The sequence below is a fragment of the Camelina sativa genome, chromosome 5 (assembly GCF_030686135.1).
Source record: "Camelina sativa cultivar CO46 ecotype springtype chromosome 5, ASM3068613v1".
NCBI classification, from domain to species: domain Eukaryota; kingdom Viridiplantae; phylum Streptophyta; class Magnoliopsida; order Brassicales; family Brassicaceae; genus Camelina; species Camelina sativa.
Window position 1 is genome coordinate 5,290,942 of NC_141884.1, and position 25,830 is coordinate 5,316,771.

General features: G+C 34.8%; 5 protein-coding genes and 1 long non-coding RNA gene across 13 annotated transcripts; 4 read left to right on the plus strand and 2 right to left on the minus strand.

The window, feature by feature from the left end:
• The first annotated feature begins 497 nt into the window (after positions 1 to 497).
• Positions 498 to 2,799, plus strand: LOC104785634 (protein neprosin-like). 2 transcript variants are annotated; one of them, XM_019245204.2, is made up of 7 exons: positions 498 to 593; positions 686 to 757; positions 909 to 1,058; positions 1,244 to 1,408; positions 1,715 to 1,768; positions 1,928 to 2,077; positions 2,348 to 2,799. In XM_019245204.2, the coding sequence occupies exons 1-7, from the start codon at positions 522 to 524 to the stop codon at positions 2,717 to 2,719; spliced, it is 1,035 nt and encodes a 344-aa protein (XP_019100749.2). In that variant the 5' UTR covers positions 498 to 521; the 3' UTR covers positions 2,720 to 2,799. The 2 variants fall into 2 exon arrangements, with proteins under 2 accessions (XP_019100749.2, XP_087308853.1); XM_087452727.1 differs by lacking the exon at positions 909 to 1,058.
• A 1,553-nt stretch (positions 2,800 to 4,352) lies between these two features.
• LOC104785635 (protein neprosin-like) lies at positions 4,353 to 6,622 on the plus strand. Its single transcript, XM_087513157.1, has 7 exons — positions 4,353 to 4,436; positions 4,526 to 4,597; positions 4,743 to 4,892; positions 5,087 to 5,251; positions 5,530 to 5,583; positions 5,746 to 5,895; positions 6,144 to 6,622. The coding sequence occupies exons 1-7, from the start codon at positions 4,365 to 4,367 to the stop codon at positions 6,507 to 6,509; spliced, it is 1,029 nt and encodes a 342-aa protein (XP_087369283.1). The 5' UTR covers positions 4,353 to 4,364; the 3' UTR covers positions 6,510 to 6,622.
• A 58-nt stretch (positions 6,623 to 6,680) lies between these two features.
• On the plus strand, positions 6,681 to 8,112 carry LOC104785636 (uncharacterized protein At5g01610). Its single transcript, XM_010510889.2, has 3 exons — positions 6,681 to 7,064; positions 7,405 to 7,459; positions 7,621 to 8,112. Exons 1-3 carry the CDS (start codon positions 6,978 to 6,980, stop codon positions 7,989 to 7,991), a joined length of 513 nt encoding a protein of 170 aa, XP_010509191.1. The 5' UTR covers positions 6,681 to 6,977; the 3' UTR covers positions 7,992 to 8,112.
• Positions 8,113 to 8,643: 531 nt separating this feature from the next.
• On the minus strand, positions 8,644 to 10,561 carry LOC104785637 (small ribosomal subunit protein eS4x-like). 3 transcript variants are annotated; one of them, XM_087513163.1, is made up of 5 exons: positions 10,290 to 10,561; positions 9,868 to 9,945; positions 9,599 to 9,779; positions 9,404 to 9,501; positions 8,644 to 9,281 (listed from the first exon to the last, which is right to left on the minus strand). In XM_087513163.1, exons 2-5 carry the CDS (start codon positions 9,892 to 9,894, stop codon positions 8,853 to 8,855), a joined length of 735 nt encoding a protein of 244 aa, XP_087369289.1. In that variant the 5' UTR covers positions 9,895 to 9,945; positions 10,290 to 10,561; the 3' UTR covers positions 8,644 to 8,852. The 3 variants fall into 3 exon arrangements, with proteins under 3 accessions (XP_087369289.1, XP_087369287.1, XP_010509192.1); XM_087513161.1 differs by having other exon boundaries at positions 10,318 to 10,527; XM_010510890.3 differs by having other exon boundaries at positions 10,259 to 10,512.
• Positions 10,562 to 12,254: 1,693 nt separating this feature from the next.
• LOC104785638 (uncharacterized) lies at positions 12,255 to 13,820 on the minus strand. 3 transcript variants are annotated; one of them, XM_087513165.1, is made up of 4 exons: positions 13,684 to 13,820; positions 13,098 to 13,131; positions 12,789 to 12,886; positions 12,255 to 12,669 (listed from the first exon to the last, which is right to left on the minus strand). In XM_087513165.1, exons 1-4 carry the CDS (start codon positions 13,771 to 13,773, stop codon positions 12,517 to 12,519), a joined length of 375 nt encoding a protein of 124 aa, XP_087369291.1. In that variant the 5' UTR covers positions 13,774 to 13,820; the 3' UTR covers positions 12,255 to 12,516. The 3 variants fall into 3 exon arrangements, with proteins under 3 accessions (XP_087369291.1, XP_087369290.1, XP_087369292.1); XM_087513164.1 differs by having other exon boundaries at positions 12,789 to 12,889; XM_087513166.1 differs by having other exon boundaries at positions 12,759 to 12,889.
• Positions 13,821 to 13,854: 34 nt separating this feature from the next.
• Positions 13,855 to 16,161, plus strand: LOC109133065 (uncharacterized). 3 transcript variants are annotated; one of them, XR_015598348.1, is made up of 4 exons: positions 13,855 to 14,184; positions 15,341 to 15,397; positions 15,498 to 15,608; positions 15,826 to 16,161. It is a non-coding gene; the product is annotated as an uncharacterized LOC109133065 (long non-coding RNA). The 3 variants fall into 3 exon arrangements; XR_015598350.1 differs by having other exon boundaries at positions 13,895 to 14,184; positions 15,498 to 15,695; XR_015598349.1 differs by having other exon boundaries at positions 13,895 to 14,184; positions 15,498 to 15,612; positions 15,830 to 16,161.
• The last annotated feature ends 9,669 nt before the right edge of the window (positions 16,162 to 25,830 follow it).

The window sequence follows — 25,830 nt, forward strand, 5'->3', positions numbered from 1 at the left end:
ACCCATGGCTTTGTTCCTTTCCTAAGGGTGAACACATTCCCTAACCTCGTTGCAAATTCATGTCCTGTTGAGTCTCGAATATGGATAGTCTCAACTCTCAAAGCTTCCCTTGTGCTTTTCACGGTTCTTGATCACACCAACACGCCCTATGTTTCTTCCTCCAGTAACCATCACAACATTGCCCACATCAATCTTTGACCAAAAATGATTTGATTGACAACAAATTTTTTACCATTGACCAAAAATGATTTTATTTGAATAATTAATTTTTTGTATTTGATACTTTTGTTAAGCTAATAAATAAGAGGTAACGTAAAGTGATATGATTTACTATAAATTTATAAATAATAGTAAATTTTAGTAATATTTTTATTTTTTTCTCTTTTGACATATTTGGTAAGTTAATAAGAGGTAAGTGTTATGAGTTATGACTAGCAATAAATTTATTAGTCGTTGACTCATATTATTAGTACATATATAAGGATAAGTAATCAAACGAGAAATACAAGTAAACCTTAAAAATGGGATTATATCTAGCGCTCATTTTTTCTTCTTATTTGCTGTTAATGCTAGGGGCCAATGAACCTATGGATGTGAGATTCTATAACTTATACTTTTTTTTTTGTCTATTCTCTAAATTTGATATTTTCAGTTTAAGAAAAGAAAAGTTCTATTAACTTTTCAGGATTTCGATTGTGTGGATATATACAAACAACCGGCTTTCCAACATCCAATGTTGAAACACCACACGATTCAGGTTTGGTACTTAATTTTGTTTTCAATCATCTATGAATAAATGTGGCAAAAATACCTTTAATGATTGGAGAATAATTTTAAAGAGAAGAGCATATTTCATGATGCAATTCAATTTTTCAACTTCATCTCGTTATTCATGTGTTATGTTATAGGAAAATTTCATTTCGAATGAAATCCATAAAAGAAAAGATAATTATAAAATGAATGATCAAAGTTGTCCAAAAGGAATGGTACCAATTTTAAAGCAAAGAGATGGAACTGATAACGTTCATCTTGACACGATCGAGTATCCTGGTCAACATGTAAATTTTCTTTTTCTATCATGGTTTTATTGAAATATTTATATTATCTCATTTAATATTTATCTTATTCATAGCACAATAAATGACTATATGTCACCACATTTTTTTTCTTCTTCCTAACGTTGGAATTATAACACATGAAAAAATTTTAATAGTGACAAATTCTTTATTTATGGTATATACAGTTTGCAACAATTGAGACTATATTGGATGGGACCATCTATCGAGGAGCTGAAGCTTATATAAGTATTCATGATTTAACTATACAAAATAACCAATACAGTAAAAATCAAATTTGGTTAGAAAATGGACCTCGCCATCAACTTAATAGCATACAAGTTGGTTGGGCGGTAAGTTATTATTAAACTTATGAAATACAATCTGCACTTTATACAAAGTCATACTATTTAACACAAAGAGCTAAAATTTACAATCTATATTTCTATATATTACATTTATGTAATAAAATTGTATCTAATAACATTTAACTGTATTTAAGAGCATGTATTTATTAAGTAAAAGGTACCTAAATTGTAGAATAAGTATCCACAAATATAAGAATATAACTAATTTATTGTGATCCAATGGAGAACAAGAGTTTGAGTCTATGTTTTTTTTTTAAACAAACACTTTCATGAATTTTGGATTTTATAAAGGTGCATCCAAGATTATATGGTGACAGTTTAACGCGATTTACAATATTCTGGACTGTGAGTAAATTTTTTTTCTCTTAACTATGTTTCTTTATACATGGCAAACAAACAAATATTTTGTGATTATAAAAATAATTAAAGTCAGACCATTGGTTTGCTTTTATCTATTTTTCTTGCATAATTGTTTACATTCTATTTTATGTTTTAATTTATTAGGCAGATGGCTATAGAAAAACTGGATGCTATAATACAAAATGTCCTGGCTTTGTTCTTGTTACTCGATATAATTGGCTCGGAATGTATTTTGGTAGATACTCTATTAATAGTGGTAAAGAGAGTGTTTATGTTCAACCGAAAAATTTTCAGGTAAAAAGCTATCTACTTTATGTTAATAAATAATTTATTTGACAAGAATGATGAATTATTTTTCTTTATAATAAACATCTTAAATTTCAACAATTTGGTTTTTGCTTCAAAATACTTGAATCTTTCCTCTTTAGAAGTTTTAGAAGTTTTTTTAAATATAGTTTATTTTTACTTTTCTTATTCAAATCACATATATAATTGTAAATTTGAATCCTTCCTACTTTTTAAATATAGTTTGTTTAATATTTCTTATCTTTTAATATTTATTAGGATCGCTTCACCGGAAATTGGATAGTAGAAGTATATGATGAATTAATTGGATATTGGCCCAAAGAGTTATTTACACATTTAAACAACGGAGCTTCTTTGTTACGCTTTGGAGGAAATACGTTTCCATCTCCTAATGGAATTAGTCCTCCAATGGGAAATGGTCATTTTCCAGTTGTTGATATACAAAAAAGTTCAAATTTTATGTTTGTTAAAGCTAAGGACTCAAACTACCAAACCGTTGAAATTGAAGATGAGAAAATAAGACGCTACGTGGATGCTTATCAGTGTTATAGACTATATTATGGGGGATATAGCAAAAGCACTGGAGTAGTCTTCACTTATGGAGGACCAGGTGGAAATTGTGGTATTTAATGATTTATGAATCTTGTATCAGTCAAAACTATATTATATGTAGAAGAAATAAAAGTTGGCAAAACTATATCTTTATCGTATTCAAAAAGTATTGTAAGTATTGAAAAAATTCTATTTTAAAGATAAACGTAACAAAATTTTAATTTAAGTTGTAATTTCAAAACACTAAAAAAAGACTAACGACTTTACAATTTACATTATACATTACTGTTCTTAACTTTGTACGTGGGTTGTGTCAAGTTGACCAAAGCGTTTTTTGACTTTTGGAAGAACACGGCAAGGTGACAAGGTCATAGTGAAAACTCGTGTCGTTTTGATTATTCAACGATGAACGTTGTGCTGTTTTTGAGTTTCTCTCAATGGTAAAAAGCACGGTGAGAATGAAACACAAAAAAAAAAAAAAAAAAAACCTTAGACGAGGACGAACGAGTCCACCCTCATACGCAGAAGTCTTCGTTCTCTCTCTCTATCTTTCAACGGATTTAAGCTTTACGGAGAAGAGGAGAGAAGATATGGATCAGATACTTAACAAAGTTGGCTCTTATTGGTTAGGGCAAAAGGCTAACAAAGAGTTCAATTCCTGAGACTGCGGTTGGGTACAGAGATTCATCGGTCCTGCGGTTTTCAACTACAGAACCAGTAGAAAGGGAAACTAGCAGAAGTGGAAGGTTTGAAAACAAGATGATGATCTGCGTGAAAGTGACTTTTTGTATGGAACTTTTTGGGGGTTGTAACTAAAGTGATTATGTCCGATCAGAACCTTTATCTGGGAACATGACAGAGAGACACGGAAGAGTGAACACATAATATAAAAAGTGAAGTCAATGATAATCTCAATATTTGTAATTTTCAAGCATATTGAAGAATCCAAATTCGAAACGTAAGGCCTTTGTATCATAGGAAAACAGAGCTCACAATAATTTGATAGGATCTTTTCTTCAGGTGTAATCTCAAAAGAAAACAAAAGGAACTCTAAAGACATAAAAGTATGAAAACAAAGTAACAAAAAAAAAGATGCCAAAAAAAAAAACAAAATAGTTTTCTAAAACTGAAGAAGCAAAAAAGCTCTTTTCCCAAGGGTGAACAATGATGGTAAGTTGGTAACCTTAATTAATACCTTTTCCTTTCGGAATTGACGACACCCACGGCTTTGTTCCTTTCCCAAGGGTGAACACATTCCCTAACCTCGTTGCAAATTCATGTCCTGTTGTTGAGTCTTGAATATGGATGGTCTCAAAGCTTCCCTTGTGCTTTTCACGGTTCTTGATCACATCAACACGCCCTCTGTTTCTTCCTCTAGTAACCATCACAACGTTGCCAACATCAATCTTTGACCAAAAAATGATTTGATTGACAACAAATTTGTTACCATTGACCAAAAATGATTTTATTTGAATAATTATTTTTTTGTATTTGACACTTTTGTTAAGCTAATAATAAGAGGTAACCTAAAGTGATATGATTTACAATAAATTTATATATAATAGTAAATTTTAGTAATATTTTTCTTCTTTTTTTGTCTTTGACACATTTGGTAAGTTAATAAGAGGTAATTTTATGACTAGCAATAAATTTATTAGTAGTTGACTCATATTATTAGTATATATATAACGATAAGTAATCAAATACAAAGTAAAACTTGAAAATGGGATTACATCTAGCACTCGTTTTTTCTTCTTATTTGCTGTTAACGCTAGGGGCCAATGGAACTATGGATGTGAGATTCTATAACTTATACTTTGTTTGTCTATTCTCTAAATTTGATATTTTCAGTTTAAGAAAAGAAAAATTCTATTAACTTTTCAGGATTTCGATTGTGTGGATATATACAAACAACCGGCTTTCCAACATCCAATGTTGAAACACCACAAGATTCAGGTTTAGTAGTTAATTTTTTTTCAATCATATATGAATAACTGTGGCAAAAATACCTTTAATGAATGGAGAATAATTCTTAATAGAAGAGCATATTTCATGATGCAATTCTATTTTCTTTAACCTAATCTCGTGTGTTATGTTATAGAAAATTTTCATTTCGAATGAAATCCAAAAAAGAAAAGATAAATATAAAATAAATGATCAAAGTTGTCCAAAAGGAATGGTACCAATTTTAAAGCAAAGAAATGGAACTGACAGCATTCATCTCGACACGATCGAGTATCCCGGCCAACATGTAAATTTTCTTTTTCGATCATGGTTTTATTGAAATATTTATATCATCTCATTTAATATTTATCTTATTCATAGCACAATAAATGATTATATATGTCATCACATTTTTTTCTTCTTATTTCTAATTAATGTTGTAATTATAATACATGAAACTTTTATTAAAAGTGATAACTTCTTTATTTATGGTATATACAGTTTGCAACAATTGAAAATATATTGGATGGGACCATCTATCGAGGAGCTGAAGCTTATATAAGTTTTCATAATTTAACTCTACAAAATAACCAATACAGTAAAAGTCAAATTTGGTTAGAAAATGGACCTCGCGATCAACTCAATAGCATACAAGTTGGTTTGGCAGTAAGTTGTTATTAAACTTATACAATAAAATGTGCACTTTCTACAAAGTCATACTATTTAACACAAAGAGCTAAAATTTACAATATATATATATATATTACATTTATGTAATATATTTAAGAGCATGTATATATCAAATAAAAGGTACTTAAAATTGTAGAATAAGTATCCTTAAATATAAGAATATAACTAATTTATTGTGATCCAATGGAGAGTAAGAGTATGAGTCATGTTTTTTTTTAAAATGAACACTTTCATGAATTTTGAATTTTATACAGGTGCATCCAAAATTATATGGGGACAGTTTAACGCGACTTACAATATACTGGACCGTGAGTAAATTAATTATTTTCTTAACTATATTTCTTTATACATGGCAAACAAACAAATATTTTGTGATTATAAAAAATAATTAAAATTCAGACCATTGGTTTGCTTTTATCTATTTTCCTTACATAATTGTTTACATTCTATTTTATGTTATAATTTATTAGGCAGATGGCTATAAAAAAACTGGATGCTATAATACAAATTGTCCTGGCTTTGTTCTTGTTACTCGATATCATTGGCTCGGAATGTATTTTGGTAGATCCTCTAATGATGGTGGTCAAGAGAGTATTTATGTTCAACCAAAAATTTTTCAGGTAAAAAGTTATCTACTTATGTTAATAAATAATTTATTTGACAAGAATGATGATAAATTTTTCTTTATAATAAACATCTTAAATTTCAAAAATTTGGTTTTTGCTTCAAAATACTCTAATCCTTCCTCTTTAGAATTTTTAAAATTTTTTTTATATAGTTTATTTTTACATTTCTTATTCAAATCACATATATAATTTTAAATTTGAGAGATTTTGTTTAATATTTTTTATCTTTTAATATTTATTAGGATGGATTCACTGGAAATTGGGCACTAAAAGTACATGATGAATTAATTGGATATTGGCCCAAAGAGTTATTTACACATTTAAACGACGGAGCTTCTTTGTTACGATTTGGAGGAAATACGTTTACATCTTCTAGTAAAATTAGTCCTCCAATGGGAAATGGTTGTTTTCCTGATTTACCGGAAAGTTCAAATTTTCTATTTGTTAAAGCTAAGGATTCGAACTACCAAACCGTTGAAATTGAAGATGAGAAAACAAGACGCTACGTAGATGCTTATCAGTGTTATAGACTATATTATGGGGGATATGCGGAAAGCACTGGAGTACACTTCTATTATGGAGGACCAGGTGGAAATTGTGGTATTTAATGATTTTTGAATCTTGTATCAGTCAAAACTATATTATATGTAGAAAGAAATTAAAGTTGGCAAAACTATATCTTTATCGTATTCAAAAAGTATTGAAAAAATTCTATTTTAAAGATAAACGTAACAAAAGTTTAATTTAAGTTGTAATTTCAAAACACAAAAAAAAAAACTAACGACTTTACATTATACATTACTGTTCTTAACTTTGTACGTGGGTTGTGTCAAGTTGACCAAAGCATTTTTGACTTTTGGAAAAACACGGCAAGGTCAGAGTAAAAACTCGTGTCGTTTTGATTATTCAACGACGAACGTTGTGCTGTTTTTGAGTTTCTCTCAGTGTTAAAAAACACGGTGAGAAAGAAACACAAAAAAAAAAAAGAAATCTTAGACGACGACGAACGAGTCCTCTTCGTTCTCAATCTTTATCTTTCGACGGATTTAAGCTTTACGGAGAAGAGAAGAGAAGATATGGATCAGATACTTAACAAAGTTGGCTCTTATTGGTTAGGGCAAAAGGCTAACAAAGAGTTCAATTCCGTCGGTGACGATTTCAATGTATTTTTTTCAATCACTTTCCCTTTCTTTCTTTTATATCTTCAGAACTTTGCTTTCAGGGTTTTCAGTTTCAGAGCAAAAAGTATCGGTCTTTGATTTAGGGTTTTTGATTTTTAAGGTTCTTGAGGCCTTTTATGCTTTGGTTTTGTGAACAAGTATGCTTAGGAATGGTTATTTGAGTTGCCATAGAGAGAAAGAATTGGTTCTTGAATTCCATTTTTAATAGTTAATTCTGCAATCTGTATTTTATGGTAACAAGTTTATTACTTTTGATCTTCTGAGACACAAATATTTTTCTTGAGTACTGATGATATTTTTTTGGTTGGATTCATTCTTGCAGTCATTGTCTAGCAGTATTGAAGGAGGTACCAAGTGGTTGGTCAACAAACTCAAAGGTTTCATAAGTTTCTTTGTATTTTGTGACTTTCACATGCTCTTTATCTTTGATATCGAGTTCGAATTTGTGTTTAGTCTGATAGTCCTGTTTTGTCTATGTTCATTGTTTTATAACTGGTTCATTGACAATTGAATGATGCATCATTCTTGTTCTGTATAGGAAAAATGCAGAAGCCATTACCTGAGTTGCTGAAGGAATTTGGTTTACCAGTTGGGATCTTTCCACAGGATGCTACAAACTATGAGTTCAATGAAGATACGGGTAAATTGACTGTATTCATCCCTGAGACTTGTGAGGTTGGGTATAGAGATTCATCGGTTCTGCGGTTTTCAACTACGGTAACTGGTTACCTGGAGAAAGGGAAACTAGCAGAAGTGGAAGGTTTGAAAACAAAGGTGATGATTTGGGTGAAAGTGACTTGTATCTCAGCAGATACATCGAAGGTATATTTCACGGCAGGGATGAAGAAAAGCAGGAGCAGAGATGCTTATGAGGTTATACGGCCTGGTGTTGGTGTTGATAAATTCTAGCTTATGGATCAGTTTATGCTTACAATAATAAAAACAACTGCCTAAGTAATGTTTATGTGTGTACGGTGTACTCCTTGTGTCAAACTATATCTGATTAATCAAAGTTTTACTTTTATATGTATGAGAATGTTGGTACTTGCTACATTTTACAATAGATATAATAAGTAGAGAGTAGCAAATGGGTAGTGTGAATTAGTGTTGGTCATGGAGTAGCTTGAAAGAAGGATTATGAAGCTTCACAAGTGGACCAACAAATAGCAGCAGCAGGAGCTTGGAATAACATACCTGGAACCCTTCTATACTCATATCTCTTCACCACACTATCACTTTCCCAATCAAACTCATCGCATATCTCTCGCAAACCCCCTTCACTGCCAAACTAACCACTCACACTACTAACTTTTAGGTCTTGAGAGTGTCCAGGGGAAACATGGCCATGTGTTCAACTGATCCTCCAATGAACCGGTGATCATGAACTCCCAAGAGTTCATCTTGAGATGAGTGGGCCAAGATTTGGAACTTTTTGGGGGTTGTGACTATAGTGATTATGTCCGATCAGAACCTCTATTTGGGAACATGACAGAGGGATACTGAAGAGTGAATAATCTCAAAATTTGTAAATTTCAAGCATATAGAAGTTGAAGAATCCAAATTCAAAACGCAAGGCATTTGTATCCTAGAAAAACAGAGCTCTAATAATCTGATAGGATATTTTCTTCTGGTGTAATTTCAAAAGATTACAAGTCTGAAAACAAAAGGAACTCTAAAGACATAAAAGTCTGAAAACAAACTCATAACCAAAAAAGGAGGTGCCAGAAAAACAAAACACAGTTTTCAGAAACTGAAGGAGAACAATACAGTTTAAGCGGCTTGTTGAGCTGAAAGCCTCTTCCTAGCTTCCTCAATGATGGTAAGCTTAATACCTTTTCCTTTCGGAAGTGACACCCATGGCTTTGTTCCTTTCCCAAGGGTGAACACATTCCCTAACCTCGTTGCAAATTCATGTCCTGTTGAGTCTTGAATATGGATGGTCTCAAAGCTTCCCTTGTGCTTTTCACGGTTCTTAATCACACCAACACGCCCTCTGTTTCTTCCTCCAGTAACCATCACAACGTTGCCCACATCAAACTTGATAAACTCAACAATCTTGTTCGCCTCAAGGTCGAGCTTGATAGTGTCATTAGGCTTGATAAGCGGGTCGGGGTAACGGATAGTGCGACCATCGTAGGTGTTCAGGTAGGGAATACCCTTCTGACCAAACTGGATAGATCTCACTTTGCACAGCTTGAACTGCACCAACCAAAGATTGAAACTAGTTAGGAGTAGGACTAACAGTTTATAACAAACAAAGCTGTGATCATCATACAATTCTATGAAGTACAATGTAATATAAGGGATTCAGGCAAACAAACCTTTGCCTCCTCATCCCTGATGGAATGAAGACGGAAACGTCCCTTGGTGTCATACAGAAGACGGAAGCTTTCATTTGTTTTTGGGATAGACACAACATCTGCAAAAGAACAAAAACGCATAGGATTGCCACTTTGAGTCACTGATCATGGAAGCTTGTGTGAAAACCAAATATAAGACATTTACCCTGAACTCACCCATGAAACCAGCAGGGTATGTCTTGTCAGTTCTCACTTTCCCGTCAACTTGGATATGCCTTTGCATCAAGATAGAAATCACCTCACGGTATGTCAAAGCATACTTCAATCTATTACGGATGATAAGAACAAGGGGAAGGCACTCCCTCGACTTGTGTGGTCCAGAAGATGGTTTGGGAGCCTGCTCATTGAGATAAAGCATCAGTCAGTGAGTAAACACATAATCAAAATGAATGAAATGTAAGATTCAAGTAAAGTGATGGACTTACAAAGGCACCACCAAGTTTGTCAAGCATCCAATGCTTAGGGGCATTAAGCCTCTTCAAATGCTTCTTCAATCCCCTTGCCTGCAGAAACAAAAATAACGTTTGATATAAAATGTTAAACGACGTTCCTTAAAACATCATCTTCATTCAAGCTCCACCATTTAAAAAAGGCCAATCCTTTGAAAGAACACAAAGCTTTCGCCACATAAAGCTCATTCAAAGACTTCAAAAGTCATTTAAAAAAAAAAAGTAAAAAACAGAAAATAGATCAATCCAAAACCCATAATGCAGACCCAATGATAACACAATTTAGCTTAGAAACAACAAATGACAAAAAAAAAAAAATCCCAGAACCAAATCAGAAAATCTAAAGAGAAGGTACACGCAGACATGCCACTGGAAGCAGAGTAAACACTTAGCTCGACCTCAACAGATAGAAGCAAAATTACAAACTTTGTACACTCTATTTATCTTCTTCATACAGTCATTCTCCGTGGCTATTTTTGTCCTTTTCCTTTGAGCTCGATTGTTCATCCTCCACGTACGCATTATTCTTTTAATTTAGGAGAGAGTGGTTGATTGTTTGAATTGTGATGCTTATGGTAAGTCTTGGGAAGAATGTTCATTGAGTCTATTTTGGTTTCACTTGCTGGTGGAAGCTAAGTCAGTTTCTGATAAGTTCTTCAGTTAGTAGGTTGTTTGGTAGATTAGATTGTTGTTCTTTTTATGTGTTCTTGTGAAGAGTTTCGTTTCTTTTTGTTTGGTTTATCTATTTGTTAAGTTGATTTCTATGAATCTAAAAGATTAAACTGTGTTGGTTTCAAATTTTAGTATTTCAGTTTTACCATTGTTTTCTTTTCCTGTATATTTCAAAGTTTTTTTACTGGTTTTGATGTTTGCGGCTGATGCTTTATCTTAGAATCATGTAGATTAAAATTTCTGATAGTGATATTTTTATGTTTTTTATATTTATTTTGTCACCAAAATACTTACGTTCTGGAAAATTAAATAAAAAGAGTGGGCTTATAAAACTGGATAAAATCTACTTAGGGGGGTGTATTCAACTTGACATTTTAAGTGATTTGTGTAAAAGTTACAAATCTTATGTTATTCAATCATGAATTTTAAAAAGTCTTTTGAAATCCACTGTTATTGAAATGATGATTTTAAAATCTACTTTAAAATCCACTGTTATTCAAAACAGTTTGTGTATTTGGATTTTAATAAGTTGTAGGGATTTTAGAGGATTTGAGAGGATTTGTTTAGTTAAAAATACACAAATCCAAATCTTATGGTTTTAGGTGGGATTTCAAAGAATTTTACTATAAATCATATCAACTTCCCTAAAATCTATCAAAATTTCAAATTTTCTAAATCTCATCAAATCCTCCAAAATCATTATTTCAATACACCCCCCTTAATTTCAAATTGGAAACAAAGCCACAAAATTTGTTGAAAATTATGCTGATGTGGAGCTCTCTAATGAGAGAAAATATATATATAAATTACCGAAACTAAAGGAACACAGCCATAAATCATGTATCCTTAATTTAGGCAGTAGGCACCAACAATATTCATTAACTAAAAAATCTGATTAAATTATAGTATATTATATATTAGGAAAGACGTTGTTTTCATCTTAAACCTAGCTAGTAGCTAGAGACATCACATTAAACAAAAATCTTTGTTTAAAAACAATTAAAATCTCCAATTGTTTGTTCATGGTAGTCCAAAAATAGTTAAAACTTATGCTGGTTTCAGTCTATTTCGTTTGTTGATTTTTCTTATCCGTCAATTTTTGAATGTCAAAAAGGGTATACTTTTTTGCAGACACTCTTTAGATATGGAAAAAAATTGTTTTGTAAAACAGTATTTATTATAGATAGACGATGTTTTTAACATTCTATATGTTAAAATAACTACATCTTCTTATCACACAGCTATAAAAACGAATGAGAATGCACGTAGATAAAGTTGAATTCTAACTTTTCATATGATAAAGCTGAATTAACATGTCAAACAAAATAGATGAGTGGTCCTACAACTTTGCTGGATCCAATCGTTCCATAATATATGACTCTGTACTATGTTCGCAAACAACGTAATATGAAATTTCAGACTTGAAGTTTAATTAACTTGTTCTGGTCTGTGTTTCTTATTTTTCCCCAAGTTTGCGTGTTCCATCGGTAGTATGTTAGTAGGGGTTGTTAAATTTTATATGAATTAATTGTGTGTTTTTTTAAATATAAGAAACCATGATCTTTTAGATAAAATTATCTTATTTATTGATAGGTTCTTATTTTGGGTCTTTTTTTTTTGAAAATATTGTTTTTTAAAATTTTTAAATTTTAATTAGAATAGAAGTGGTATAAATGTGTAAATATTTAAAATTTTATAAAATTAGAAAATATTGCATTTTAATTAATTTTCAAACATACAAAACATAAAACATATTACAATAGAAAGAGCATTTAGAATCACAAAACCAAAGTTTGAGACACTGACTAGTGGCTATCCTATAACCAAGAATTATTCATGTAGGCAACAATCACATTAACAGCAGAGGTAAAATACTACAAACATCAAATCCAATGTTTGAGAATCCTAAACTACAAACATCAAAGACAATATATATATATATATATATAAGGCTCATAGGCTTCCACAACTGTCACAAGATTTAGTCCTGCAGGGCACATAGGCTTCCACAAACTTAAACAAAATATGCAGTACCTGCAGTACACGAGAAGCTGTAGCTGCAGCTCTTTTGTAGTCTTTCTTAGCAAAAGCGCTCGCTAGTATTGCCTTCAGAAACGAAAGTCATCGAATGATCATCTGAATATGAATACATCAAGAGAATCTAAAAGAAACACAATAAGACACAGGACGCAAACCATTTACTACAACAATGTTTTGGGGACTACTTGTTTGCTGCAGCGAGTTCTGCAGTGATAATGAAACTTGATTTCCCAGCTTGTCTCAAGTACTGAACATCTCCATTCATCAGCTTCACTTGTCACTTCTTCTGTATATGACAAGTGATTTAGAATGCTAAAACTTATATAAATACATGCCAAAACTAAAGTCTACAGCTCACTTAAACTCTGAATTGAAAAGAACAATAAACACCCTATCATCACCATCTACCAGAAATCACCTTATCATGTCCTCAAGTGATATTTTATATGAACACCAAATTTAAAAAGTGCGAGTGTAGTAGAAGTAATACATACCATTCCTGCCAAAAAGCCTAGAATGTTGAACAACCTACATAAACGGGGACAGAAGACTAAATTCAACATCATGGGTATCTTCAAAGTGACTTTAGCAAGTTCAAGTATCAAATTCCAAGTTTTCTCCAACAATGAAGATCTCAATCAGGCTCTACTGGCTCATTTCTTGTTTAAATATCTCGCTCATGTACTGATATAACAATTGCAAGTTCACCTGCATAATGATGAAAAGTAGCTGCTCACTTGAATCACAGAACAAGAAAGAACTAAGGATCATGAAAAAAATCCAAGTCAAAACAAATCTCAAATTGGCTAATATCTCTATTGAGAAAATCGAAGAACAAAAATAAAAATTCTCAATTATGAATTTCAGTCAAATTGAAGAAGAACAAAAATGAGAATTCTAGATACAAATTCAGACCCTCGGAACAAAAAAAAAAACCCAGAACTCGACACCGTCTAAATCGAGAAATGCCTACTCTGGGTTAGAGCTAGGTAGATCGGATCAGACCAGAAGAGCAACCAGAAATTGAAACAACAATGTGATGTGATAGAAGCTATACGATTTCGAAATTGGGATACCTACCTCAGAGGGGAATTCAGCAAGGAGACGTTCGCAGAAGAAGATGACATTATTGAACATAAACTGACTCTCGACACAATTCGGATTCTCCATTTTTTCTGATGAGACGAGAGAAAGAGAGAGAGAGAGAGAGAAGAGAGGAAAAGAAATCGAGTTTAGAGGAATTTTTTTTTTTTTCTTTTGTATTTATTATATGATTAGGTAAACTAAAGATAAACATGCCTTAGTAATTGACTAAGGGATTGCATCTTTTAGTCAAAATAAACCCTACGCCATAATAGTTAGAAGCGAAGCAAGCATAGCTCTCTGTGAATTTTGAATCTCTCTATCTCTCTATCTCTCTCTATCTCTCTCTCTCTCTCTCTTTCTACATCTATTCTTCTTCTTCTCTCACCCCAAATATGGAAGTTCATCAACCCAGAGCCTCCAGCCTACGCCTGCAAGTCCTGCTCCTGCTGCTTCTGCTGCTTCTGCTTCTTGGTGGTGGGTGGTTTTAATTCGTAGGTAAGAGCTACTGCTACTCCTTCTTCTCTTGTATTAATTTCGCTCTTAAAAGAAGATGAAGATGAAGAATTCTTCTTCTTCTTCTTCATCTTCTTTGGTTTTTCTTCTTGCTCTCTCTCTCTTTCTTTTCCAACACAATGACTAATTCCATTGTGTTTTCTTTCCGAACTAGCGATGTTCTTTCTGTTCTCTTTGTTATTGCAATAACAGCCATTGTTATTGCCCTTTCTCTTCTTCTTTGCCTTCTCTTTTGCTATTGTTTTAAATTCGGTGGTCAGCACATTGCTGCTGCTGGTGGTGGTGGTGGTGAGCTTGAGCTTGCACCACTTGAAAGCGCACCACTTGGTGTTGCAGAAGAAGACGTGCTTGGAGAAGAGGAAGACGTGCTTGGAGAAGAGGAGGAGCTTGGAGAAGAGGTGGAGGTTGGAGACGAGGAGGAGCTTGGAGACGAGGAGCTTGGAGAAGAGGTGGACTTTGCAGAAGAGCAGAATGGAGGTTTCCACGATCTTCTGAATGGAGGTTTCCATGATCTTCTGAATGGAGGTTTCCACGATCTTCTGAATGGAGGAGCAGCATTCGATAATAATGGAGGAGGAGCAGCTTACCAGAATGGAGGAGGAGCAGCTTACCAGAACCAGAATGGAGGAGGAGGAGAGAATGGATTCTCCTCCTCCTCCAGTGGGGAGCTTGGAGATGATGACAAGAGGTTTTCATCAGCTCCGACTCCTCACATTAAAAAAATAGTCTTGTTGTAACCCTTCTCTAGTTTCTAAGTTTAAAACAATCTTTGTAACTCTCTTCTGTGTAAGAAACCTTTGTCCGTCTCTTGTTAAGAATGGTTACTAGTTTTTTTGTTTCTGTCATTCTTGCCTAACCTGGTTCATGTTTTCTTAGCTCTTCTCACAAATCATGACATGTTAGTTTTGTAACCCCACCAGTTTAAAAGTTTTTGCTAGTGGCAAGTAGTTAAGTGGAGTTACAGATAATTATATAACTAGTCTTGAGTGAGACAAGCAAAGGGTCAGTTAAAGGCTTTACTCTATTTGGGAGCTGAGCCATTGAAATTCTTAAAACTATAGTTTAAGAATTATAGCTTGAAACAACTGGATTTAGAAGACATTCCTTATTCATATTTTTTACTCATGATCTTTTGTAGAGGTCCCAACGTCCGATGAAGTTGTAGTGACCATGTGTTGTTTGAAAAAGAAAGATGGTAAGACTAGTTTGATATTCTAATGCTTCTTTTCCCTGTATCCAGCAAAACTGATTTGGTTCGAATAACTCTGACCCTTGTTCCGTTTCATTATTCCCAGCGATAGCAGAGCTGTTCCCGGTAGCTGATGCCACAGCGTTTTTCACCGACTTGCATCACGTACTCAAAAGTCCGGACTTTGTGCCACCGTCGACTAGTGCTCCTAGAACAGGCAAGTGTTTTTTAGCTTTAGAAGAATGAATGTCAACAAGCAAGTGTTTTAGATGGCTGGAAGATTGTTAAATTACTCTCTTAGGAGGTAATTGAATATCCTAATCACTTTTACCACCATTTTCAGGTCATTTGATGCATCAGTTAGTTGTGCACTTCCATATATAGGCTGTGTTGCAAAAGATAGTCTTTTGACATTTTTTTGTCTTTGGATTTAGGTAGTTTCCATGGTGAGATAACAAATCTGTGCATCGCCTCGAGTGTCTCTGCACATTTCAAATCTGTGCCGGAGCTGTGTGGCTCCGTCAAGGTAAAAGCTCCATCTCCCGATCTCCGTTGATTTCATATAGAGTAGCATGTGTTAGTTATGGTTGACTTTGTTTATTACTGTTGATAGAGTCTGGGAAGTGTCTTGGTGAATTCTGTAAACAAGAATATCACTTTAGCTCCATAATTGTATTTCATACTATACAGGTTGGTATAGTAGAATGAATGTCTGCCACAGTGCCACTTCTTCTTTTCCATGCAATCTTCAGCAAATTATATTTTTGAAATTTCCTTGAGTAATCAATTCCAAATTATATTATTTATCTTTCATCTATTATATTAGATGACTGAAAGTATTATGAAATATATTATATACAAAGACTTAAAAAATGGTTAGGCATACTCTTTCCAAGTGAGAGATGGTCTACTCTATAAAACTGAATGTCCCAATAAAGTATTCCTATAATGGAATGTGTAATTCAAAAGGATGTCTTCAATGCCAAATGAAAATATAAATACAAAAAAAAAAAAGAGAAAACAAAATTATGTGGGTAAGGATTGTCACACGCATACACGTATTGTATTGCCATGTTAGATATGATTCAACATCAAAAGAAAAAAAAAAAAAAGAAAGATCTATCGATAAATAATATATAAGAATTAGAGACAGACGACCTAAAAATGGTCCCAAAAATCATAGGATCTTAGCACGTTTTGGTACTTCTATCAATTCTGTGTTTTGTTTTCTTGACCTCTACATTCTCATCAGAATTAGTCCAAAATATTATTTCCTTAGTATTATCGTGTCTCTTGTATGCATGAAGGTGATTTTTTGGATCGATACTTCAAAGAATCAAATATTACATTCGCCAACATTGTATGTTTTACAAATGAACGAACTCTTAGAAAAAATTCGAAGTGTTCAAGAATATTAATTCAAGAAAACAACTTTGTTCCGTTTTACGAATACTACACAATATCGTTCTACAAATAACTAACTTTAACCAATAAAGGATGTTGTCCAAAAAAAAAAAACCAATAAACAAAATTTGGCTTACCAAAATGTAAATCAGAAAGAAAGAAAGAAAGAAAGAAAGAATGTGGGGTTAATATGTTACTGAGGTCTCACTAAAACTCAAAATGTCCTCACATCAAGCAACATATTAACCTACACTTCTTTTAACAATGAATGCTTCGGTAAGTTTGAATGTGGCTTGAGATAGACATAAAGATCTCAGAAAAGAATTCATAGTTATTATTTTCGGAAATGTTATTACGTAATGAAACCACGATTTTCAAAACAAAAAATCTGGTATATATATAAATAGTTTTTCCTTTTGTGGTTTACCAATCAAAACAATAATTTAGATTAAATTATGCATCACATGCATAATGATCCCGACTATAGAAATTATAATGAACATGAAGCAATCACTAAATATGGGGTTGGCTGTTTTTGTTCAATGTTGGCATTCTATGATTGGTGTTCCAAATGTTGGTGGAGGTCAAAACCTTATTTAATAAGATATAATTTAATAATAACAACTGATTGTCAAAAGCTTATTTGATAAGATACAAAATTTATTGTACTAAATCATAGTATTTTACATAAAATTAACACAAATTGTATAATAAATTTTCGTAAAGACAAATTGTGTATTACTTTTGTGATCCCTATCTCCTCACTTCAAAACCGAAATTAGATCCCTATCTCCTCACTTCAAAAAGTCATTGAAGACACAAAAAAACAAGATTGTCGACATTTATCCACAACTCTTTTAAAAACGTGTCTTATTAATGTTATCATCCAACTTAGCTCAGCATGCAAACTTTACTAAGTCGATCTCTAAATTCAATAGCAAAAAAGAGGCTGGAATAAAAGAATATGGATCGTATCATTAATTGTTTCACATTTCATTTTTATTTATTTATTTTTAATTCTCTATTTATATCCCCCCACTCGTCCCTGCTTCTTCCACCATCTAAAACTTTCAATTCCCCTTATCTCTCTCTCCCTTGAGTATACACTTTCTTATCTAAATTCCGAAACAATCCACAAAATGGCTGCATACTGGCCTGAGCCGATTGTTTCCGTGCAAGCCTTGTCCCAAACCGGCGCAACAACAACTGTACCAAGCCGGTATGTACCAACTATAGATCCATTGATGGTAGCTTGAGGAACTGGGATGGATCCATTGATGAACCCGAGTAAACCTTGACCAGCTAGAAAGGTTTCGAACTGATTCTTCCACAGAGCATAGTTCTGACTAGTGAGAGTAACGGTGACACAGTTAGAGATGTTTAGAGTAGAAACTGTGTAAGTTCCTATCTGACGATTCGCCATAGGCTCAGACCGAGTGAGCTCTGATACCATGAAAGCAAAAGAGACTCTTTGTAAAAGATGGAACTTTGTATTATTATTTCAGCTCAAATGTTTACAATGCCACTCTTGACTTATTTATACACTTGAACATAAACCCTAGTGTTCTTAGACACTCGTCAAGATCCGCTCACAAATATTGGATCAAGGGTTGTAAAGCGATTAGACAGCTTGATGGTTGGCTGGTCAATTGCCAGCTTTGAAACTGCTTTAGTTGTACGATCTGAACACACTGCTACCTCCTTCCCTTTGTCGACCTTATCTCTTGATGTCGCTTTCACAGGTACGGTTTTATTGTCTTGTGGTGAGGAGATAGCCGTTAGAGTCAATTGTTGAGTTTGCTCAATCTTGGTGGGCTTCACGTTCTTGTTTACGCGGCCCAATTCTTCATTTGTTAAGGTGACATCGTTTTGCGTCTTTGCTGGGTTTGAAGCAAGCAAATGCTCTGCTTCTCTTGGAGACTCTGTTCTGATATTGCTAACAGCCCCCCTCAAATTTGGTGTGGGAGGAAGGCCTACACCAAGTTTGCTTCTAAGGAATGAGAAGGTACCAATCGGAAGAGACTTCGTAAAGATGTCTGCGATTTGTTGTTCTCTAGGAAAGTGTGTGACCACCAACGTCTTTAGAGCAACACGCTCTCGAACGTAATGGTAGTCCACATCAAAGTGTTTGGTTCTAGCATGATAAGTTGGGTTGGCAGTTAAGTATACTGCCGAGAGGTTGTCACAATAGAGCTCCTGTGTGTGTGGCAATAGAATGCCAAGCTCACGCAAAACAGAGCTTATCCACTTAATTTCTGATGCTGTTTCAGACAAAGATCGATATTCAGCTTCTGTAGAACTCTTGGACACTGTTGGTTGTTTCTTGGATGACCTAGAGATAAGGTTACATCCCAAGTAAGTGCAATAACCACCAACAGATCGTCTCCCTTCTTTGCAATTTGCATAGTCACTGTCACTATAGGCTTTAAGATCAAAGCTTGAGTTCCGACTAAAGGTGATTCCCATTGTGACAGTACCCTTGATGTATCGGAGTATCCTTTTAAGAAGCTGGAAATCGGAAACTGATGGATGATGCATTTTCTGACAAACATAGTTTACTGAGAACTGAATGTCTGGTCTTGTCAAAGTCAAGTATTGAAGCTTGCCTACTAGACTTCGAAAATAGGTTGGATCAGAGAAGTCTCTTTGTTGATTTTTAACTCTGTCCAATTGCAGGGGAAGAGGAGTCGGCATTGGAGCACAATTCTCCATGGCAGCAGCGACCAGAAGATCTTCAGCGTACTTTTGCTGTGACAGAAACAAGCCACCACTAAAATGCTGTATCTGAATACCAAGAAAGTAATGAGCCTGTCCAAGATCTTTCATTCGAAATTGCTTGTTGAGCTTCTCCAAAAGATGTGTAAGAGTTCTCAAGTTATTACCAGTAATAATCATGTCATCCACATATAGAAGAAGAAGAATATTATCTCCATTATGGTCATGGATGAAGAAAGATGGATCAAGGAGACTGCATTTGAAGCCAAATTCCAGAAGAAAATCACTAAATTTATCAAACCAGGTTCTTGGAGACTGCTTCAATCCATACAATGATTTGTGAAGAAGGCAAACATGATCAGGTTTGTCTTTATCTATGAAGCCAGCAGGTTGCCTCATATAAACAGTTTCTTGAAGATCTCCATGGAGAAAAGCATTGCTGACATCCATTTGTTTTAATTCCCAATTTCTAGCAGTTGCAGCTTGAAGCACTAGTATGACCGTTGGAGTTCGAACAACTGGGCTGTATGTCTCCAAATAGTCGATTCCCTCTTCTTGATCAAACCCTTTAGCCACTAGACGAGCCTTGAGTTTGTCTAATGTACCATCTGCATTGAACTTTGTTCGAAAAACCCATTTGCTACCAAGGATATTCATGTCGGGTGTTGGTGGAGTCAAGGACCAGGTATTAGTTGCTTTGCAGTTTCCCATTTCTTCTGACATAGCATTGTTCCACCCTGGATGCTTGAGAGCAGCAGTAACGGTTTTTGGTTCTGGATACGCAACTTTGTGTGACATCAATGCATAACGAGGGTTTGGTTTTCTTATACCATCTTTCCCTCTAGTAGTCATCGGATGTTCATTGATTGTTATTGGTGGAATGACAACTTCAGAGTGATGTTGACTTGATGACAATGGATTGTTATCAGAAGGTTGAGATGCACAGTCGCTGTTAGGAGCAAGGGTGGAGTCTGCTGAACTCTTAGAACACTCACCAACTTCGTAGATAGTAACAGGAATGTCACTGTCATAGTGAATATATTATCTCTGCAGCGTCGGAGCTGATTGAGATGTAGTGCTCGGTGAGACTGCAGACAGCGAAGATTTTGGTTCACTCGATGGAGGAGAGCTTGTTGAAGGGGCTTCTGGTGACACAGGAAAACCTTTGTACCATGCAGAAGACAGAGTAGTAGCTCCTTGAGAATGCATTTTACTATATACTGAGCCAAAAGGGAAGGCTGCTTCATCAAACACAACATGCCTGCTTATATAAACTCTACCTGTTGGAGGGTAGAGACACCGATAGCCCTTATACTTCTCGCTATAACCAAGGAAGACACACTTGAGAGACTTAGGATCGAGTTTGTTAGAAGCATAGTCTCTCAAAGTTGGGAAGCAAGCACAGCCAAAAACCCGCAGAGATGAATAAATAGGAGCTTTAGCATGAATTTTCTCAAACGGTGAGATTGATTCTTCAAGCGGTGTTGCAGGGAGCAAATTAATGAGAAAATTAGCAGTAAAGAAGGCTTCAACCCAGCATTTAGATGGAACTCTGCCTTGAAACAACATTGACAGTCCAAGTTCAGTGATGTGTCTATGCTTCCTTTCTGCTAGACCGTTTTGCTATGGAGTGTGAGGACATGAGAGGTGTTGTTGTATACCATTGTTCTGTAAATGTTGCAAAAACTGAGTACTGATAAATTCACTACCACCATCACACTGAAAATATTTAATCTTGCAATCAAACTGATTTTCAACCATTTTCTGGAACATTATAAAGATAGAAAAGAAGTCTGCTTTTGATTTCAGTGGATAAAACCAACTGTATCTAGAGTAGTTGTCTACAAAGACTACATAAAATCTGAACCCTTGAACAGAGGTTATTGGAGAGGGACCCCATAAGTCACAGTGAACCCTCTCAAGAAGTCTAGATGCAACAAAACTAGAAGAAGAAAAAGGAAGTCTTGAGCTTTTCCCTAGCTGACAAGCTTCACACACCGACTTAGTGATTTTATTGAAGACGATGGAGTTGGTTTTGGCTAACTGCTGAAGAACTTGCAAATGAGGGTGACCAAGTCTTCTATGCCACACTTCATCACTTGCAAGATGTTGATGTGCAGAGTAGTAGACTTGTAGCTTTGGTTCCCCCACACTATACGAACCATTATGTATTTTTCCCATTACCAGCAGCCTCTTGGTTGCCTTATCGTTTATACGAACACGATCATCATCAAATTCAAAAGAGCAAGGGTAATCCATTGTTAATTTTGAAACAGATAACAACGATTTAGCAATATCAGGGCACACAAGCACATCCTTTAAAGATAAGTTACCTGATGTGGAGGCAATGCTTGTAGAGCCTGTGTGAGTGATTGGGAGGAAGGAGCCATCACCAACCATAACTGTATCAGAACCTGTGTATGGCTGTGAATGCTGCAGGACTTGCGTGGAGTGAGTGACGTGAGTAGAAGACCCAGAGTCTGGCAAACATTCGTGTCCACGCTGATCAGTGACGTCTGTGATTTGCATAGCAGCCAATGCTACTGGAGCTTCGTCATACTGATAGCTATTGTTGAATCTGTGCCAACAGCGAAGAGCCGAATGACCATTCTTGCCGCAAATCTGACATGTCATACTTTGAGATCCGGTGGAGCTAGAGAGTTGTTGATGAAAGCCTCGTCCTCTTGTAGAAAAAGAGTTTATGCCACCTTGACCAAACCGAGCATTCCCACAACCCCTGTTACTATTGTTGTGTTGATAGTAACTTGGAGCGTTTGTCTGAGAAACAGCGAATGCAAGGTGTGGAGTAACTAAGGATTCAGTCAGATATGTTTGCAGTCGGTCATCATATCCGGTAAGCTTTGGACAAACATCATCAAGAGTAGGACTAGGAACAGAGTCAACAGCATTCTCAATGGTAGTTTTAATCGGTTCGTACTCTCTTTCTAATCCGTTCAACGCAGCAAAAATTTTCATCTTCTCTGTAACAGGACTACCAACCGAAGCTAACTGGTCACAGATTCCTTTAAGCTCACTAAGATAAACTTCCATAGTCCTATCCTTCTTTTCTATAGTTTGTAACTTCCTCTGAAGCTCAAACAGCCTAGAGGATGAGACCCTATTGAAGTGATTTGCAAGAGTGGTCCATACCTCATAAGATGTGGAGCAGCTTGAGAACCACGCTGAGGATATTTTCAGCGAAGGAGCCTAGCAGCCAAGATCTGACAATAGAGTCTGTTCGGATCCGCTTCTGATAGTCGTTTTGGTACTCTGGATTTGGCCTTTCTGTTGTTGTGTCGTTGATTCCAGGAACATTGACGGTAGCTTGAGGAACTGGGATGGATCCATTGATGAACCCGAGTAAACCTTGACCAGCTAGAAGGTCTCAAACTGATTCTTCCACATAGCATAGTTCTGACTAGTGAGAGTAACGGTGACACAGTTAGAGATGTTTAGAGTAGAAACTGTGTAAGTTCCTACCTGACGATTCGCCATAGGCTCAGACCGAGTGAGCTCTGATACCATGAAAGCAAAAGAGACTCTTTGTAAAAGATGGAACTTTGTATTATTATTTCAGCTCAAATGTTTACAATGCCACTCTTGACGTATTTATACACTTGAACATAAACCCTAGTGTTCTTAGACACTTGTCAAGATCCGCTCACACATATTGGATCGAGGGTTGTAAAGCGATTAGACAGCTTGATGGTTGGCTGGTCAATTGCCAGCTTTGAAACTGCTTTAGTTGTACGATCTGAACACACTGCTACCTCCTTCCCTTGTCGACCTTATCTCTTGATGTCGCTTTCACAGGTACGGTTTTATTGTCTTGTGGTGAGGAGATAGCCGTTGGAGTCAATTGTTGAGTTTGCTCAATCTTGGTGGGCTTCATGTTCTTGTTTACGCGGCCCAATTCTTCATTTGTTAAGGTGACGTCGTTTTGCATCTTTGCTGGGTTTGAAGCAAGCAAATGCTCTGCTTCTCTTGGAGACTCTGTTCTGATATTGCTAACAGCTATCTCTTGTATGTTTTGATTGTTTATTTGGTTTTGTGCTCGTTTCTTGTTTGGTTATTCAGGTTGTTGGGTTTGATTTGGTCGATCATGAAAGCAAACTTGAACGACGTCCCACTAGACACATGCCTACTCCAGCTCAATGGACTAACGCATTCAACCCTGCATTTTTGTATTATGTCTACTTTTCGTATGCTAACATCTATGTGTTAAATAAGGTACCATTCCTCCCCAATCTCTTGTTTGTAATATGATGTAACTATAACTTGGTGCTGCCAAAACTGTGTAATAATATTGAGTAATTATCTTTCTTCAGCTTCGGGAATCAAAGGGCATGACTACCATCAAGCTACGACGACATTCTTGAGAGGTGTTGTATATCTTCCTTTTTGCTATATAAAAAGTTTTCTTCAGTTACATGGAGTGTTAACGTGTCTACAAATTTCAGGCTGGTGATATTGACCACTTGGCCTTTGTCCCATAAAAAGTTTGAAATTGAGCATTTTTTGTCCATGCTTCTAGATTTAGGCTTTACTTTGAAAAAATGACTGTTGTATCCTTGGTGTAGATGCACGGGATTTTGCTTTAAAAACCGTTCATTGTGTCGACCATTTTGGTTGATCACTGTTTTTATTTTATGCTAATTGAAGATGTGGCTTATGGTTCAAATTTGGAATCTTTTCGAACCGGACACGTTCTAGTGATTTGTAATTAGATGGCTGCCATGTTAGGCAAAGAGCAATATGTGTGTTTTGCATTGATAAGACAATAAAACAAGTGTTTACAACAAGGACAATTCTCGACAATCAATCCCAAATATCAATGACAGACACAACAAAATAAAACACACATACTCTACTTCATTCTCGAAACCAAAACTTTCTCTTAACCTTTTCCATTCCCAAGATCAGCCAGAACTATGACAATATCAAAAGCTTCATGCAGATCAGTTGCAGAGTTTATTTCGTCGAGCAACAATATCAATTCCTTGGAGAAACCTACCATTTCTTTCACATTCAACAGCTTCCCTTTCATTTCAAACACACAGGAATTAATAAAATAATTATACCCTAAGGATTGTAACTAAGGGAACCCAAGGACCAAATGAAAGACGCATGTATTAAGGAAAAAATTATACCCTAAGGATTGTGACTAGGGAACCCAAGGACCAAATGAAACACATGTATTAAGGACAAAACTATACCTTAAAGGATTGTAACTAGGGAACCCAAGGACCAAATGAAACACACATGTATTAAGAAAGAAACTATATCCTAAGGACAAATACCAGAGGAACCCAAGAAATAAATGAAACTCACTCTAAATAGAACACTAAACTCTAAGGTTATACAACTGAAAGAACCCAAACACCAAATGAAACAATAAAATAGACTTAAAAGACTACATGTATATGTGAGCCTAAACACAAATTACACAATCGATTGAACAAGATATGCAGCATATAGACGACAAAAATCTTCCAGAACAAGCAAATAAGTCAACCCTATGGTCAAACCCTAAGTAAAAACATTGATTAGAATCGAACCCAATCCACTCCTTGCCAATTTAATCTGAAACTAAACCAGCTGGGCTGTGGAAATTTCCTATATTGATTTTAGAACAACAGACTTTTAGAAAATAATCCCATAAATTTATTAGTCGTTGACTCAAAATGGTATGGATTCTAATAATTTTGTTTTTACAATTAAGTATTTGTATTGGACAGTTATGGTATCTTTATATTCGATGAAATATATAATTATTGTCTAGATAAATTTATTAGGCGTTAATTTAAATTAGTGTAACAGTATATCTTTTGTATTCATTACCAAAAAAAAAAAAAGTATATCTTTTGTATTTGACACTTAAAGGTAGATTGAGAAGTGATAAAACTAGCAAGTATCAACAAATTTATTATTGTTGACTCGATATTCGATATTCACCCTAATTGAACGGTTAAATCTTTGTATTTATTATGGTTGACCTGATTTTGATCCTAAATTTATTTTTATTTAACAGTCAAATCTTTGTATTTGACACTTTTGGTAGGTTTATAAGATGTTAATTGATACGATTAGCAACAACAAACTTATTAGCCGAGTGTAACAAGTATATCTTTTGTATTCATTACCAAAAAAAAAGTATATCTTTTGTTTCAAGTATCAACAAATTTATTACTGTTGACTCGATATTCGATATTGACCCTAATTGAACGGTTAAATCTTTGTATTTGACACTTTTGGTAGGTTTATAAGATGTTAATTAATACGATTAGCAACAACAAACTTATTAGTCGTTGTCTCACAAT